Source organism: Pongo pygmaeus, chromosome 1 (assembly GCF_028885625.2).
Source record: "Pongo pygmaeus isolate AG05252 chromosome 1, NHGRI_mPonPyg2-v2.0_pri, whole genome shotgun sequence".
NCBI classification, from domain to species: domain Eukaryota; kingdom Metazoa; phylum Chordata; class Mammalia; order Primates; family Hominidae; genus Pongo; species Pongo pygmaeus.
In genome coordinates this window covers 186898499-186915609 of record NC_072373.2, presented here as the reverse complement: position 1 = coordinate 186915609, position 17111 = coordinate 186898499, and the positions used below count along the sequence as shown (strand labels likewise).

General features: G+C 57.3%; 1 protein-coding gene across 19 annotated transcripts in view; it reads left to right on the top strand.

Moving 5' to 3' along the window:
• Window positions 1-17111, top strand: part of PTPRF (protein tyrosine phosphatase receptor type F) — a 95364-nt gene that overhangs the window by 63122 nt on the left and 15131 nt on the right. For 6 of the 19 annotated variants that reach the window (XM_054491387.2, XM_063656973.1, XM_054491423.2 and 3 more), the window contains 12 exons: window positions 7-143; window positions 650-794; window positions 6395-6700; window positions 7333-7526; window positions 10671-10697; window positions 12020-12137; window positions 12215-12793; window positions 13509-13606; window positions 13794-14047; window positions 14133-14226; window positions 14837-15055; window positions 15410-15564. In XM_054491387.2, the coding sequence (XP_054347362.1) occupies window positions 7-143; window positions 650-794; window positions 6395-6700; window positions 7333-7526; window positions 10671-10697; window positions 12020-12137; window positions 12215-12793; window positions 13509-13606; window positions 13794-14047; window positions 14133-14226; window positions 14837-15055; window positions 15410-15564 (2326 nt within the window). The remainder of the gene's footprint in view (window positions 1-6; window positions 144-649; window positions 795-6394; window positions 6701-7332; window positions 7527-10670; window positions 10698-12019; window positions 12138-12214; window positions 12794-13508; window positions 13607-13793; window positions 14048-14132; window positions 14227-14836; window positions 15056-15409; window positions 15565-17111) is intronic. The other 13 variants (XM_054491439.2, XM_054491430.2, XM_054491404.2 and 10 more) reach the window with 7 other exon arrangements.

Here is a 17111-nt window from a genome sequence, read left to right as displayed (position 1 = left end):
TTGCAGTGCCTGCCCAGCCCGCGGACTTCCAGGCCGAGGTAGAGTCGGACACCAGGATCCAGCTCTCGTGGCTGCTGCCCCCTCAGGAGCGGATCATCATGTATGAACTGGTGTACTGGGCGGCAGAGGATGAAGACCAACAGGTGTGCAGCGGGCAGAGAAGCGCTGAGGGGGTCGCCTGGTTCCTGAGGGTCTGTGATGGGCTTAACCCAGGAGGGTGTTTTCTGGATTCTGTGGCTTATGTGGGCACAGCCTCTAAGGTTTCTGCTGGAGGCTTGGTGGTGCATGCGTGTCATGTGGCCCGCACAGCCTGTATGAATCTGGAGTCATTGTCACCCTGTGCTGGGGGCAAAGTCCCCAGGGTCTGCTTTGGGTTTCCTAGGCTCTTTGGCTCACATGACTGGCAGAGCCTAAAGTTTCCCCAGAAGCCATGTGTCCCAGGTGGCTCCTGTGGCCATGTGGTCTGTGAGGCGCCTGTGGCATGGGCTGAGCCCTGAGTTCCTTTTGTGCTCCATGTGGCCTTATGGTGTGGAGCCAGTCCTGGAGCCATGGTGGGTCCAGAGGTGTCACATTGCAGCGCGTGTTGGGGAGCAACCTCTGAGTGACTTTGAGCTCAGAGCCGTCAGTGAGTGCTCCCTGCTCTTCCCAGCACAAGGTGACCTTCGACCCAACCTCCTCCTACACACTAGAGGACCTGAAGCCCGACACACTCTACCGCTTCCAGCTGGCTGCACGCTCGGATATGGGGGTGGGCGTCTTCACCCCCACCATTGAGGCCCGCACAGCACAGTCCAGTAAGTGTCTCCCAAGTCCGCTGCCTGTTACACCTGGGCTGGGACACACACACACACACACACACACACACACACACGCACACACATCCTTCCCCCTCGACCAGGCGGGTGGGGTGGTCAGGTCTGCTGGCCAAATCGAACTCTGGCCTGGGCTCTGAGTCTGGGCCTCGGGAGAGGGCCAGGTAAGTGCCTCCCAGTCTGTCCAGTCCAGGCAGCTGCTGCCCTCCCTGCTCCCTGCCCAGCCTCCTGCCCTCCTCCCGCCCATGCCCCACACACTGCCCAGGTAAGTTCTGTGTCTGTGCCTCATCTCCGTCCCCACTCTGTGCTGGTCACACTAGCTTAGCTGATGGGCCATCCTTGGTGGGTCTGCCGTGTCCCAGACCTGCTTTGGCGGCTGTTTCTCCTCCCTATGGCCCCGCATCTCGTCTACCCATCACCCACATTCCCTTCCTCATACTCCCCATGAAAGTTACCTAGGAGCCATGTGATCACCCTGAGCTGACTGCACTCGGGGACAGGTCTGAGAATGCAGCCATGTGACCCAGCCTGCCCACGTGTGCCTTGAATTGTGACCACGTGGCCATGCAGGGGACTGTCTGCAAGGCTGTCTGTGTGATGATTCTGGTGTTGTGTGTGAGAGGCTCCGATGCTGCAGCTGTGGGAGTGGCACTGCCCATGAGTGTGAGTGTGTGACCATACCTGACCAGCTGGCTGTGCAGCACCTGTGTATGTGCATCAGTGGATCTTGGGCATGACCCTTGTCTTTGTGGGCAACTCTGTGGCCTGATCCTGTGACCGTGTTTGTGGGTCTCGGTAGCCCCCCAGACAGTAGACTGTGTGTGTGTGTGACTCTGTGGTTGCTGCTGGGCGTCCTGTGTGTGGTCACACAGCCACACTCAGCTGCTGTGTGAGACTCTGTGTGATAGAGTGTCATGGATGTGACTGGCTGGGTAGCATTGTGGGATTGAGATGGTGACCACATCTGATGTGGCCATGTGATGGCCATAAACATGGCGGTGTCTGAAGTGGTCCTTATGAAGCGGGACCATGTGCATGTACCAGTGATGTCTGGAGGCTGTGTGTGACCTTGTGTTCATGGATTCATTCCAGAAGCACCTGCTGTGCTCCAGCTGGGGGCCAGGCCCCATGCACGGTACAGGGCTGGCAGCATGACCAGACACATGGTATCTGCCCATGGGGATCCCGCATTCCAGCAGGGCAGACAGACATTGCACCTGTAATTACCCAAATGAGCTTTTTTATTTTATTTATTTTTCGAGACGGAGTTTTGCTCTTGTCACCCAGGCTGCAGTACAATGGCACCATCTCGGCTCACTGCAACCTCTGCCTGCTGGGGTCAAGTGATTCTCCTGCCTCAGCCTCCCGAGTATGTGGGATTGCAAGCAACCACCACCACGCCTGGCTAATTTTTGTATTTTTAGTAAAGACAAAGTTTCACCATGTTGGCCAGGCTGGTCTCTAACTCCTGACCTCAGGTGATCCGCCCACCTTGGCCTCCCCAAAGTGCTGGGATTACAGACGTGAGCCACCGTGCCTGGCCTCCAAATGAGCTTTTAATGACATTTGTGTAAAGTAGGATGGAAGAGCCGGACACAATGGGTCACGCCTGTAATCCTGGCACTTTGGGAGGCCAAGGCGGGCAGGTCATCTGAGGTCGGGAGTTCAAGACCAGCCCGACCAACATAGAAACCCCGTCTCTACTAAAAAATACAAAATTAGCCGGGCATAGTGCTACATGCCTGTAATCCCAGCTACTCAGGAGGCTGAGGCAGGAGAATTGCTTGAACCTGGGAGGCGGAAGTTGTGGTGAGCCAAGATTGAGCCATTGCACTCCAACCTGGGCAGCAAGAGTGAAACTCCGTCTCCAAAAAAAAAAAAAGGTAGGATGGAAGACACAGGGTGGAGAGGTGATGAGACCTCCTTTGATCTGAGGGGTCAAAGAGGGTTGCCTTGGGGAGGTGACACTTCCCCAAGGTCTGAAGGAAGGGTGGGAGCCAACTGGTAAATGAACAGGAGCAGGGAGCACACAGGCCTCCAGGAGAGTCTGCAGGCCTGAAGGCCTTCCAGCTGCAAGGCACATGGTTATGGTCACAGGGTAAGCAGCAGGCCAGTGTGGCTGCAGTAGCTGCTGGAGCTATGGCAGTCAGGGCCTTGGGGACACAGGGTAGGCAGGAGAGCTGACTCTGGTTGCTCTGTGAGAATGGACAGGGCAGCCTGTGAGGAAGCAGAGACCGGTTAGGAGGCTTTGTAGCGGTGCAGGGAAAAGATGGTGGCCCAGGTGAGGTGATGGTGGTGGATCTGAGAACCGTCAGGGATGCTGACTGGTCAGACTTGGTAATGGGTTATGAATAGGGGCCCAGGGGGAGGGAAGTGGAGGTGAATCTTGTTTCTGGTGTGTTAATCTGGGAGGAGAGTGGTGCTAGCATAGAATGGGAAATGGGGCAGAGGCAGGTGTGAAAACTGCAGCTGGTCTCAGACACCCAAGTTCAAGATGCCGTGTGCCATCCACATGGCAGTGCTTGGCAGGCTGTGGGAATCCAGGGCTGGGCTGGAGCTAAAGGACCCTGAGAAGAAAGACTGCAGATGAGAGGAAATCAGGGGAGGGGGAGCGACTTGGAGGTTGGAAGGAGACAAAGTTTCAAGAAGTAGACGAGATGCTGCTGAGCGGTCAGGAGTACCTGTTGGACCGAGCAACATGGAGGAGTGGCCCTGGAGATGAAGCTTGGTGCATGGTAGGACCAAAGCTGGTGGATGTTTCATGAGGCCTCTGTGGGTGTTGAGGATGTGGAGGCAGCAAGCCCAGACGTTGCCAGAAAGTGTAGCTCTGAACGAGGGGACCACTATGGCTAGAGAGGGCTGTGGAGCTGAGGGTGGGATTTTGTTTTGTTTTGTTTTTGTTTTTTTGAGATAAAGTGTCGCTCTGTCTCCCAGACTGGAGTGCAATGGCACGATCTCAGCTCACTGCAACCTCCGTCCACCTCCCGGGTTCAGGTGATTCTCCTGCCTCAGCCTCCCAAGTAGCTGGGTTTGTAGGCGCGCCCACCACTACACCCAGCTAATTTTTTTTTTTTTTTTTTTTTTTTTTTTTTTTTTTGAGAAAGAGTCCTGCTCTGTCGTCCAGGCTGGAGTGCAGTGGCGTGATCTTGGCTCATTGCAAGCTCCACCTCCTGGGTTCACGTCATTCTCCTGCCTCAGCCTCCCGGGTAGCTGGGACTACAGGCACCCACCACCACACCCAGCTAATTTTTTTTTTTGTAATTTTAGTAGAGACAGTGTTTCACCATGTTAGCCAGGGTGGTCTGGATCTCCTGACCTCGTGATCCGCCCGCCTCGGACTCCCAAAGTGCTGGGATTACAGGCGTGAGCCACCACGCCCGTCCTGGGATTTTTCTTTTAAGATGGGAAAATTTCAAGCATATTTAAATGCTATTGGAAACAGTCAATAGGAAAAAAAGAAACCATGGAAAAGAGGGTAACTGGTGGAGCCTCGGGAGGTGGAGAGAAGGGAAACAGCGTGGGTGGTGAGAGAGCTTAGCCTTGGACAGGGTGGCTCAACTTTCCATTCTCATGGGTGGAAAGGAGAGAATTGCTGCAGATGCAAGTAGGGTGGGGGGTTGTAGCAAGAGATGGAGGGAGCTGCTGTGAAAGCCCGGTCTTCTCTGCAGTGTGGGAGACATGGTCATGCGCCAAGAGGAGGCAGGCAAAGGGAGCTGGAGGTCTGGGGAGCATGGAGGAGGGGGACTGTTTCGTGTGAGGTGGCAGAGCGAGCCAGGCAGGGGGCAGAAACAGGCAGCATGGAGAGTCCTGGAGGATGAGGCCTCTGGGGACGTGTGCATAGGACGCCAGCCTGCCTCAGTGCCGCTGTAGAGAAGGTGGGGGAGAGTTGGATTCATCTAGGGCTTGGCAGAGGCCAGGAAGGAGCATGGAAAGATCAGGAGGCGAGGGACTTTGCGATATTGGGAAGAGTGTGGTAGGTGGTGGACTGTGGAAGCTGAACATGGAGGGTGGGAAGGACAAGGTTTATGGACAGGCATCCCGAGGAGCTGGCGAGCAGGCGCAGTGCCCGGGGCCTGGAGTGACTGAGCAAGAACAGGAGGGTGGGGTCTGCAAGGGGATGTGCAGAATCACTCCTGTGATTCTGGAGGGAGGGCCGTCCCCAGTACTGGCAGCCTCCAGGGCATGACCACAGCTGTGCAGGGGAGGAGAAAGTCCTGGAGATGAGGGGCTCTGGGGCCAGTGGGTCAAGGGGCTGCTGAAGTCTCCATGGCAGGGGGTGGTGACAGAACTTGAAGAGGAAACCTGTGCATTGCAGCAGAGTCCTCGGTGGGCGTGGAGTCTGGACACATCACTGGGCACAAGGAGACATGCGTCTGCCTCCTAATTCCCAAAGAAGCTGTTGAGTGAGGGCACCTCTGTTGGTGGGTACTTTTTCTCCACGCCAGGGGCTGTTGGCCTTCATGTCCGGCCTCTGGTTGGTGATTACCTGTGGCACTGGCAAAGAGATTGTTTCCAGGCAGGCACAGGTGAAGGCTGCCTTATGCCAAAAGGGCCACTGGGGCCACTCTTCCTCAGAAGAGCAGAACTGTGGGCACAGCAGACGTGAAGCAGTTCTCCATATGTGGCTGTGTGTGCGGGTGGCAGTAGGATGGCCACATGCTTGTGTGTATCTGATATCGTGTATGTTTTGTGTGAGACGGCATATGTGTGGGAGAGACCTCGTGTGAGAGATGCTGTGTCAGAACTCTAAGACATTGTGTGTGTGAGAGAGACTGTGTGTCAGATGCCGTGTGTGAGACACCAAGACACTTACGGGTGTGTGGTACTCTGTATATGTGAGTCTGTGTGAGAGACACTGATACTCCAAGACGTGTGTGTGTGAGACACTGTGAGACACCAAGACAGTATATGTGTGAGACAGCCTATGTATGTGACAGTGTGTGTGAGACACTATGAGAGACTGTGTGTTTACCGTGAGAGACTGTGTGAGACATGTGTGAGACACTGTGTATATGACACTATGTATATGTGAGACCGTGTGTGTGAGACACTGTGTATGTGACACTGTATATGTGTGAGACTGTGTGTGTGAAACACTATATGACATTGTATATGTGTGACACTGTATATGACACTATTTATGTGGAGACTGTGTGTGAGACACTATGTATATGTGACACTATGTCTATGTGTGAGACTGTGTGAGAGACACTGTGAGACACCAAGACAGTATATGTATGAGACACCCTGTGCGTGTGACACAGCGTGTGACTGTGTGAGAGATGTGTGTGAGGCACTGAGACTGAGACACTGTGTGAGGCTGTGTGAGAGTGTGTGTGATACTGTGTGTGTATCACCGTGTGTGTGAGAGAGGGAGGGAGAGAGAGAGGGAGGCAGGTCAGAGGGAGTCAGGCGTCCTTGGCGAGAGTGGCAGCAGCCTGCCTGGAGGGACCCTGGGATGGCCATTTCAGCACCTGAGGGGTAACCTGCCCGGGTGAGTCTCTAGTCCACTGTGACTCAGTCATTGTGCCTGTGATCCCCACCCTCCATCTGCTTGCTTCCCCACCATTTGTCTTCCCCAGCCCCCTCCGCCCCTCCCCAGAAGGTGATGTGTGTGAGCATGGGCTCCACCACGGTCCGGGTAAGTTGGGTCCCGCCGCCTGCCGACAGCCGCAACGGCATTATCACCCAGTACTCCGTGGCCTACGAGGCGGTGGACGGCGAGGACCGCGGGCGGCATGTGGTGGATGGCATCAGCCGCGAGCACTCCAGCTGGGACCTGGTGGGCCTGGAGAAGTGGACGGAGTACCGGGTGTGGGTGCGGGCACACACAGACGTGGGCCCCGGCCCCGAGAGCAGCCCGGTGCTGGTGCGCACCGATGAGGACGGTAGGCAGTGCCAACCGGGGCGGGAGGGGAGGCGTTCTGCCTCAGACACCACCCACCAAGCTCCCCAGGGCCTTCCTTTCCCGAACACAGGCCCAGGTCGACTCATCTTTCTGATTCAGGTGTAATGGCCTAAAGTTGGGGGATGTCACTTATGGGATAACTGAGGCCCAAATCCCAGCCTTTGGGGCTGTCTCCAAAGCCCCTGAAGCCTTCACAGGCTAAGATGGGAGAAGCAGCCCTGTCTAAGATTTGAAAGGTCAAGATTGGGAAGACTGGTGTAAAAGATACTCAAAGTAGAATCAGCAAGACTCCACGTTGGCTGGACATTGGCATGATTTGGGGCCTAGGAGGAGTCAGGACAGGTTGTGCTGACGGGGTGGTCAGAGACCTGGTGCCCCACCTCCACCTGTTCCCCCATGTCGACCCTCCCCACCAAGTGAGAGACCTGGGCCGGAGGGGTGGGCAGAGGGAGCCTTCTGTGTGCCTCACCAGGAACAGATGATCTAAGGAAACTATATCAGGACCTTTCCTGGGGGAGTGGGGTGCTTAGGCAGGACCCTCGAGTTTGCTGTGCCCACCTGAGCCAGGGTCGATACCTCCAGGCCTGACTTCCTTCTCTACCTGACTCCCAGTGCCCAGCGGGCCTCCGCGGAAGGTGGAGGTGGAGCCACTGAACTCCACTGCTGTGCATGTCTACTGGAAGCTGCCTGTCCCCAGCAAGCAGCATGGCCAGATCCGCGGCTACCAGGTCACCTACGTGCGGCTGGAGAATGGCGAGCCCCGTGGACTCCCCATCATCCAAGACGTCATGCTAGCCGAGGCCCAGGTGCAGCATTGGGTGGTGGTGGGGTGGCAGGGTGAGCACAGACCAGCATGCACAAGCTCCGTTTTGGGGCCCAGATATGTTCCTCTTCCCCTGCCTGCCCTCAGCAGTGCTGTGACTGCCTTTCCTTGGTTGTGAGACCCGAGATGCTTTGCAGCATCAGGGGTTAGGCTAGGGTTTTTTGGGTGTGGGTTTTTTGTTTGTTTGTTTTGAGATGGAGCTTCACTCTTGTCGCCTAGGCTGGAGTGCCTCCTGAGTTCAAGCAATTCTCCTTCCTCAGCCTCCCGAGTAGCTGGGATTACAGGCGTCTGCCACTGCGCCTAGCTAATTTTTGTATTTTTAGTAGAGACAGGGTTTCACCATGTTGGCCAGGCTGGTCTCAAACTCCTGACCTCAGGTGATCCGCCTGCCTCAGTCTCCCAGAGTGCTGAGATTATAGGTGTGAGCCACCATGTCCCACCAGGGGGTTTTGAGATGTGCCTTCCCCCTAGACAGTGCTGGGCTGGCATCCACTCCTCCCACAGAAAGGGTAGAGAGAGTGCTCCAGGGCTGTCTTACCCCACTGGTGGCCATGGGTCCCTGGCTGCTGCAGAGCTCTGTGAGTAGCCAAGTAGAGTGTTGCCCTGCTCCTGGCCCTGTAGGGAACGGTTCAGCCCCTGGTGTTCACCCTCAAGAGCTAGGCCTGCTGGCCACCTCACACCTCCCTCTGTGCACGTCTGTCTTCCTGGGAGGATGGTCCTGCCCTTGAGTTTGGGGTGAGGTCCCTGGGGTATTCTGAACACTGATTGCTATTCAGATGAAGAACTTGGAATGCTGGGAGGTTATGAGAGTGGTATGGAATTATTCAGCAAGTAGGTGGCTGTGCTTGGATAAGAAGCCGTGTCTGTGGACCCCTAGGAAAGGGCTGCAGTTGCTGGCATGAGCCCCCTCCCAAAAGACCCTGCTGGAGAGTCACAACACCTGGTGTGGTGTTCTCAAGGTCTCCCCATCCAGGAGCAGGGCCTCCCCATCGAGCCTGTCACCCCTGCCTTGGTGCAGAGCAGGGGTGCATGTACCACTCAATGCTGTACACACTGTGCAGAGGGGTGGGGTCACCCACACAGACAGGAGCCTCACCCCTCCGGCTGGGTTCAGCCATCTGAAGCAAAATTCTTTCTGCCCAGAGGGTGCTCTCTTCCCCCTCTCAGCCTACCAAGTGCTAAGGCATCTGGGGTGGAGGAGGCGGGCATGTGGCACCCACCTGCATTCCTGGGGCAGGTTGAGGGCTCCTTGTGGAGCCTCAGAACACACCTACCCAGAAACATCCCAGGAATGGGTTACCCCAGCCCCTCCTCTCTGAGGGGGCCAGTGGCCACAGCTGCGGCCAGTGGGGTTCCAGAGAAGCCACTTCAAGTGCTCCCTTCTGGTCCCAAGAGGTTCAGAAGGGAGCTGGGGCAGAGGCTCAGGGACACTGCCCATTTAGTCTCAGACATCCCATCATGGCGGGGTAACTCGAGTCTGGGCTCCCGGAGGACCCAGAAGATGGAGGCCTGCTCCGTAGCCCTCTTGGGACTGGGTCATTCTGTTCCTCACCAGTGGGAGAGTAGTGGGGCCTGGTCCCGAGCCTGGCCACAGGGCCCAGCTGTCCCTGCGTTTCTGTCAAGGGTACCACATTCTGTCCTTCACGCAACAGCACCATCTGCTCAGCTCAGGGCCCCCATCAGGCCTGAAAGAACTATGTGGTGCGTGTTCCCACCCCCACCCCGGAAGTATGGAGCCAGACCTGTCTCCTTTTATGTCTGATTCCATCTCCCTGCCTCCCTTTTTCCCCTCTCATGACCTTCATTTCTCTCTCCTTGGAGTCTCTGTTTTTGTCTTGCTCATTCTCTTCTCTCTCCTCCCTCCTTTCCTCCTCCCCCTGCCATTCCTCTGACCCCTTCCCTTCATCTCCATTTGGTTTCATCCTTTGTCCTTCCCTTCTTTCTTGCTCTGCCTCTAGCGCAGGACAGGGTCCATGCGATGTGAGAACCTCCACGCCAAGGCTTGGTTGGGACAGCCCAGGTCTGCCCCCAGGCAAGGAGACTGGAATGGAGGTGGGCCCAGCCACACCCTATAAAGTGGCCATGCACTAAGGACTTGTCCAGAGTCTCCTCTCATATTCTGTTCCATGCTTCTTGCAAGGACTTTCCAACAGAGTGTCCCCGGACCGGAGGAACTTAGGCCACCCAGCATGGAGGCCAGTGGACAGAGGCCAGACAGGCACTGTGGGGGTGCTTGGGCTGGAGGACCCCAGGTACCTCCGGCTTGGAGACATCCTGGACCATCTCCCTGTGATGTTTCATGGGGCCTCAGAATGGAGACCTCACAGTCCCTCCACCTGTCCATCTAGAATATCTACATGCACCAAAGGCCCGCAACACTGCCAGCCCCGAAACATTCCTTCCTACCTTAATTCTCAGACACCTCGAGGAAGGAACAGGGGTATAGGTGGTTTCCCGTGCCTGTGGGCTACAGCTCAGGCTCTGAGCTTGGTACTCACAGCCTTCATAGTCTTGCTGACTGGCTTGCCCTTGGGCCAACCCTGGCCATGTGCCCTGTTCACCCCCAACTCTTACTGTTGTGGGACGCGTCTCATGCCTGGGGTGATTGTATAATGTATGATCACATCTGGGATGCTTTGGCGGGTGGAAGGAGACACTGAATAGTCATTCCGTGGCAACAAGCACAGGCCAGGACTGTCCGAGACAAACCAGGGCATATGGGCACCCCATTCACCCCTCAGTGTCTTCCTTCCCCTCAGCCTGAGCTGCTGAACCCACCCTCCTCGTCTGGCAGCCTCTCCCTCCCAGCAAGCCCAAAGTTGTCAGAACATCTGTAGCTGCTTTGTGTTCTTAGGGCCCTCTGTCAGCAGGTTCTCTCCCTGTAGGCTGCCTGCCCTCCCAGTCTCCCTACCCTCCTCAGCCCTGGCACACACAGTTGGTGCTCAGTGAGGCAGGGATTCAAATCTTTGAACCGGGAGTTGTCCTAGGGTGCTACCCGCATGGGTACTTCGAGGCCCAAAAGCCCTCCCTCTGTCCTCCCTGGGCCAGGTCCCTTCCAGGCCAGGCCCCCTCCAGGTCAGCGTCCTTCACCATCCTGTCTCCCTTTCTCTCCCTCTCCCGCGGTCAGTGGCGGCCAGAGGAGTCCGAGGACTATGTAAGTAACAGGTGTGCGAACGCGGACAAGACATGGGTCAAGCTGGGCTCGTGGGACACTCCTCCTCTCCCTCCTTTCCTGCCAGCCTGCGCTGCCAAGATCCACAGGGCTCCAGCCACATCCGGAGAAAATTGGCGTTTAGACACGAGCACTGAGCTGAGCAGCGATTGGCATTTCCTCTAATCCTTACTTCTTGCCTGTCGAGCAGCAATTTGAGGCCAGTGTTCATGATCGACCAGGGCCCGGCCCCTGCTCTGGCCAGACAGGGATGGAGTTAAATCCGATCCTGATCGTTAGGCCTTATTGATCCCTGGAGTGAAAAATCACCTGCTTTAGGGCCCAGGCTGGGAGGGCGGTCTGGAGAGTCGGGTTCTGGTATTGGTGCATTCTGGAGCCCCAGCCCTGGGAGACCCTCCAGCTGGGGCAGGAGGGGCCCATGATGGGGTGGTGGCAGCTGCAGGGGCCCCACTCAAGGCCAGAGCTGGAGGGATACCAGGATTGGTGACGGCTCTGTTCCCACTGCACGGTGGTCCCTGCCCTGCTTCCCATTCTTCTCTCTGTGTGCTGTGGCTTGACCTCCCATGGTGTTTCTCTGCATGTCCAGAGATGATGCCTTTGCTGCAGATGGGTATATGGGCAGGGTCTACCAAGGGGGGAGGACATTGCCCTGGCTGCTGTCTCAGGCATCACTGGGAACAGATGTGGAAGCTGGTTCCCCAGGTGTGGGGGTTTTCTTACTCTCCTGGCCCCTCCCCCGCCTTTCTCGAGGTATTGCAGGGTATAGACATTCAGAGAGTTAGTGGCCTATATGGGGGCAGCAGAGTCCTGACCAGGCCCAGGTCCTATAGGATGGCACCTTAGCCCACCCCGCCACCTTGCTCTGTGTGTGCATGCATGCCCTGGTGTCCACAGGTGGCTTTATGTCTGCTTACACAGGAGCTGTAGGCTGTGTGCGTGTGGGTGCTAAGAGCCACGCAAGGTGCTGGGTACGTGCGAGGCTGTGCCCTGTTTATATCCTCAGCCTCAGTTCACAGCACAATGGAGTGAGGGAAACAGTCTGGCCCTTTGTTCTTGTCTGAAAGGAATAATGAGCTGTCTGCCCCAGGCGTGCGGCTCCTGGGATGGGCGGGGTCCTCCCAGGCCTGCATCCTACCTGCCTGCTTCCTCTCCAGCAGAGGCCACCATTGTACAGCCCCACCTTCCACAACCCCTGACCTTGTGTGCCCAGGGGCTCCCCTCCGGCTAGGGTCCTGAGGTCCCTGACAAGGTCTGGCCTCTCCCTGCATTCTTGTGATGGGAATGGACCCCTCCTCCTCCCTCAGGAAACCACTATCAGCGGCCTGACCCCGGAGACCACCTACTCCGTTACTGTCGCTGCCTATACCACCAAGGGGGATGGTGCCCGCAGCAAGCCCAAAATTGTTACTACAACAGGTGCAGGTGAGTGAGGGGTCAGGACGGACCTGAGGGTGGGGCAGCAGGAGGGCAGCGCCAGAGCCCAGCTCGTGGTCCTTCAGTCCCAGGCCGGCCCACCATGATGATCAGCACCACGGCCATGAACACTGCGCTGCTCCAGTGGCACCCACCCAAGGAGCTGCCTGGCGAGCTGCTGGGCTACCGGCTGCAGTACTGCCGGGCCGACGAGGCGCGGCCCAACACCATAGATTTCGGCAAGGATGACCAGCACTTCACAGTCACCGGCCTGCACAAGGGGACTACCTACATCTTCCGGCTTGCTGCCAAGAACCGGGCTGGCCTGGGTGAGGAGTTCGAGAAGGAGATCAGGACCCCCGAGGACCTGCCCAGCGGCTTCCCCCAAAACCTGCGTGTGACAGGACTGACCACGTCTACCACAGAACTGGCCTGGGACCCGCCAGTGCTGGCGGAGAGGAACGGGCGCATCACCAGCTACACCGTGGTGTTCCGAGACATCAACAGCCAACAGGAGCTGCAGAACGTCACGACAGACACCCGCTTTACCCTTACTGGCCTCAAGCCAGACACCACTTACGACATCAAGGTCCGTGCATGGACCAGCAAAGGCTCTGGCCCACTCAGCCCCAGCATCCAGTCCCGGACCATGCCAGTGGAGCAAGGTGTGTGCTGTGGACATGGCAGCCCTTCCCAAGCGTGGCTGCATCTGGGGGTCTCTGCTCTCCTTGAGCCACTGACCTCTGGCGACTGTGATCCACCAGCCTCTGGTGTGTGACCTCCAATCTCTCATGACCGTGATCACTAACCTCTAGTGAATGGGCACCACATTCTTGGTGCCTGACCTCTGCTGTCCTTGACCTACTGACCTCTGCTGTATGACCTTCTGATCTCTCGTAACCTTGACCCACTGATCTCTTTTGACTGTGTCACTATTCTTGGGTGTGCAACCTCCTGATCTTTGGTGTGTGACACTAATCTCTTGGGGCCATGACCCACCGACCTCTAGTGAACATGCTCCACCACGCTCTGGTGTGTGGCCACATGCTTCTCATGACCGAAACCCACTGACCCTCTGATCACTCTGGCCTGGTGTCCATCGGCTCAAGCTTTTACACTTGCGTTTCTGGAGATTCTGACCCTGGTTGCTGTGGCATCCCCCGCCCTGTTTGGTGCTCACTGTGGAAGAGCTTGGGCTGGGAGTTCAACTGTGCCGTTTGAAGCTGGCTGGGAGTGGGGCGCTTGGTACTCTGCAGCCATCCTTCAACCCCCGGTTCCCCAACCAGTGTCTCATCCTGGCCATTCACCTTCCACCCTTCCAGCCCATTCACCCCACCTCATATACCCAACAGAGTTGACTCTTTCTTTATGCCATTGCAGTGTTTGCCAAGAACTTCCGGGTGGCGGCTGCAATGAAGACGTCTGTGCTGCTCAGCTGGGAGGTTCCCGACTCCTATAAGTCAGCTGTGCCCTTTAAGGTGAGTAAGGGCCACGGCCAGCTGAGCCTGGCACACACACAGGCCTGCTGGGTGCTGTCTTGCCAGTCCTAACCCATGTGCATCCGGCTGTGGAGCAGGACTGTGGTTGTGTATCTGCACTGTGCCTTGCAGCCCGTGGTAGGGAACCTCACTCAAAGGTATTGATTGCCCCTCCCGTCCCCCACAGATTCTGTACAACGGGCAGAGTGTGGAGGTGGACGGGCACTCGATGCGGAAGCTGATCGCAGACCTGCAGCCCGACACGGAGTACTCATTTGTGCTGATGAACCGTGGCAGCAGCGCAGGGGGCCTGCAGCACCTGGTGTCCATCCGCACGGCCCCCGACCTCCTGCCTCACAAGCCGCTGCCCGCCTCTGCCTACATAGAGGACGGCCGCTTTGACCTCTCCATGCCCCATGTGCAGGACCCCTCGCTTGTCAGGTGTGCACACGAGGTATCGGGGGAGGCGGGGCAGGGCTGGAGGTAACCGGCAGTGACAGTCCTGATTCCTGCCCTGCCCACCCAGCTGGTTCTACATCGTTGTGGTGCCCATTGACCGTGTGGGCGGGAGCATGCTGACGCCAAGGTGGAGCACACCCGAGGAACTGGAGCTGGACGAGGTACCTGGGGAGGGGATGGGGACACTGACAGCCCCATTGCAGTGGTCGGCTGTGGCCTTCCTGCCCTGAGCACTGTCCCACTGACACTCAGATTCAAATCTCTCTCCTGGCTGCTCTGGCTGGCAGCCCACCCCTCTCTGGAGAGAGGGACTCTGAGAAAACCGTCTGGGAGTATTCACAGAACTCCCAGAGGGCTTATGAAGAATCCCTGGGGTGGGATGTGGAGATGCCTCTGCAGATCTAGAGAATGCCAAGCCCTGTAGACACTGCAGAGCCTCGCAGATCTAGAAGCCATGGAGGGCTTAGTGAGCCTTATAGCCAGGAGTCCCTGAAAGTTTGAAATCCTTCAGTCCTTTCTCATAGCCAGTGTGGCAACAGCCTGGTTAGGGTGGGGCAGCTTACACACAGGGCTGCTTCTCATGGGCTGGTGGGAAGGAGTGGCTTCACGGTGTCTATTACTCTGTAGGGGCAGTGGGTTGGGCAGGTGTGGGCTCTTACACGGAAGGTGAGCCTTGATCTCGGCCCAGGGAGCTGACATCCCAGGCCACAGCCCCAGGGCCAGCCGGCATGCTCCAAGGCCGCGTATGACCCCCGTGCTCTGCTCTGCCAGCTTCTAGAAGCCATCGAGCAAGGCAGAGAGGAGCAGCGGCGGCGGCGGCGGCAGGCAGAACGTCTGAAGCCATATGTGGCTGCTCAACTGGATGTGCTCCCCGAGACCTTCACCTTGGGGGACAAGAAGAACTACCGGGGCTTCTACAACCGGCCCCTGTCTCCGGACCTGAGCTACCAGTGCTTTGTGCTTGCCTCCTTGAAGGAACCGATGGACCAGGTCTGCCTGAGCCGGCTTGGCTTTCAGCACCCTGATCCCCTGGGCCTGGCCTAGACAACGCCAGTCTCAAACACCACAAGACCCCAGGTCTTTATCAGTTTGGGGGCTTCGAGATCCTGGGGCAGCACTAAAGACCCAAGATCTGTCCCGGGGATCCTAAGACACGGCCCTGGGACCCAGAGGCCAGACCTAATGTGGCTCCAGGCACCCAGTCCTGCCAGGTCCACCTTGTAGGGTCTGGGAGACCAGGCCCAGGGTAACCCAGACCCAGAGCCCTTTCTCCAGGATTGATAGGCAGAGGGTGGGGGGTTCTCACGCTGAGCTCACAGCCTGCTCTTCTCCACCGGGCCACAGAAGCGCTATGCCTCCAGCCCCTACTCGGATGAGATCGTGGTCCAGGTGACACCAGCCCAGCAGCAGGAGGAGCCGGAGATGCTGTGGGTGACGGGTCCCGTGCTGGCAGTCATCCTCATCATCCTCATTGTCATCACCATCCTCTTGTTCAAAAGGTGAGCACTGCCCTCAGAGCTCCGGGAATAGCCACCTGCCCCTCACCTTTCAGGCTCTCTCCGGGTGTGGTGCCTGTGGAGAGTGTGCAGCCTTGCATCCTGGACCCTGGGCCTCAGGCTCAGCAGGAAGGCAGGAAGGGCAGGAGCAGTGTGTGTGCCTACCTGTGTCTGCAGGCCTGCATCTGTCAGGTGAGGGAGCCTCTGCAGCAGCCTGGGCGTGAGGAACTAAAGCCTCAGAGGGTTGTCTCATGTGCATCCCTGGCACGTCTGTCTGTCTCTGTGTTTCTGTGGATAACAGCGCGTCCGTCTCCTCTTCAATTTTAAGACACCGCCATCTCCTGAGCTCCTACCTCGAATCGTTTCCTTCTGCCACCATTCCTGGATGATTCCCCAGCCCTACTCTCCTGCTTAGGCCTAGACAGGTCGAGCTGGAGGCCCACAGGCCATGGATGCTCACTAACAAACATGACTGATGGCCTGCTGTGCCCGTGCCATCCGCAGCGGCCTCAGCCTCAATGTGTCTTTCCCACTCACTTCTCTATCAGCAGTGGCCACCACCTGCCCTAGGAGTCTCCCTTCCTATCCGTGCACCTTCCAGCCTGAAAGGGATTTCCAAAGATTTAACTTTGTCACTCTCAGTTTAAAACCTTTTGATGGCTCCTCACGTAAAGCCCAGCCTCTGTAGCCTGACAGCCAAACACCTGGCTAATCTGACCCCTGCCACACTCCTCACATTGCGACACTGAACTCATTCAGTGTTCAGGCCCACACAGGGTGTGCCCTGTGCGGATCTCCCTCCCCCTGCCCACCTGGCAACAGCAATCTCATCGTTCAGGACTGAAGTCCATGCTCTGGTGCCTGCAAGGCCTTGCCTGGCCCCTACCCCTTCCTTGCACAGCCCCACATCTGTCCCCTGTGATGCTCCACTGCAAATGCAGCTGGGCCTGTGTGCCAAGCCTTCAGCCCCCAGCACTGGGCTGAGCCCACAGGCATGTCAGTGAGCACCTGGCAGATGAAGATATGCTAGTCTGTGTGTCTGAGCACATCTCTGCACCATGCAGGAGTGCCTATATCCTGTGCGCCTACCCTGGACCCACTGCTCCTTCCTAAAGAGTCCACTCCTTCCTCCCAGGGTGGATGGACCTGTGGGCGGGTCCCTGAGGAGTGTCCCGAAGACGCACTCATCCTTCCCACTTCCACCTGCATTCTGGGTCTGTCCAGAGGTAGACCCCCTCCCTGTGAATGTCACGTGGGTGTCATATAAGGGGTCTGCAGGGTCCCCATGTCATTAGAGGGCTGAGTGCTTGGTGGAAACTGTGACCGTTCCTTTCTTCTGTCCTTGCTTGTCTTTCGGGACCTAGTAAACAAGAAAGGTAGGAGTTGTTCCTTCTGTCTTCACACACCTCCCCCTCTACTTCTAATCCTTGGGCCAGCAGGGGGGGATGATGCTTTGACCAGAAGCCCCCGGCCTATGGCTTTAAGCAGCGAACTGTCCAGTCAGCTCAGCAGGCTCCCCGGTTCAGGACTGAGTCCTCATTGGTGTGAGG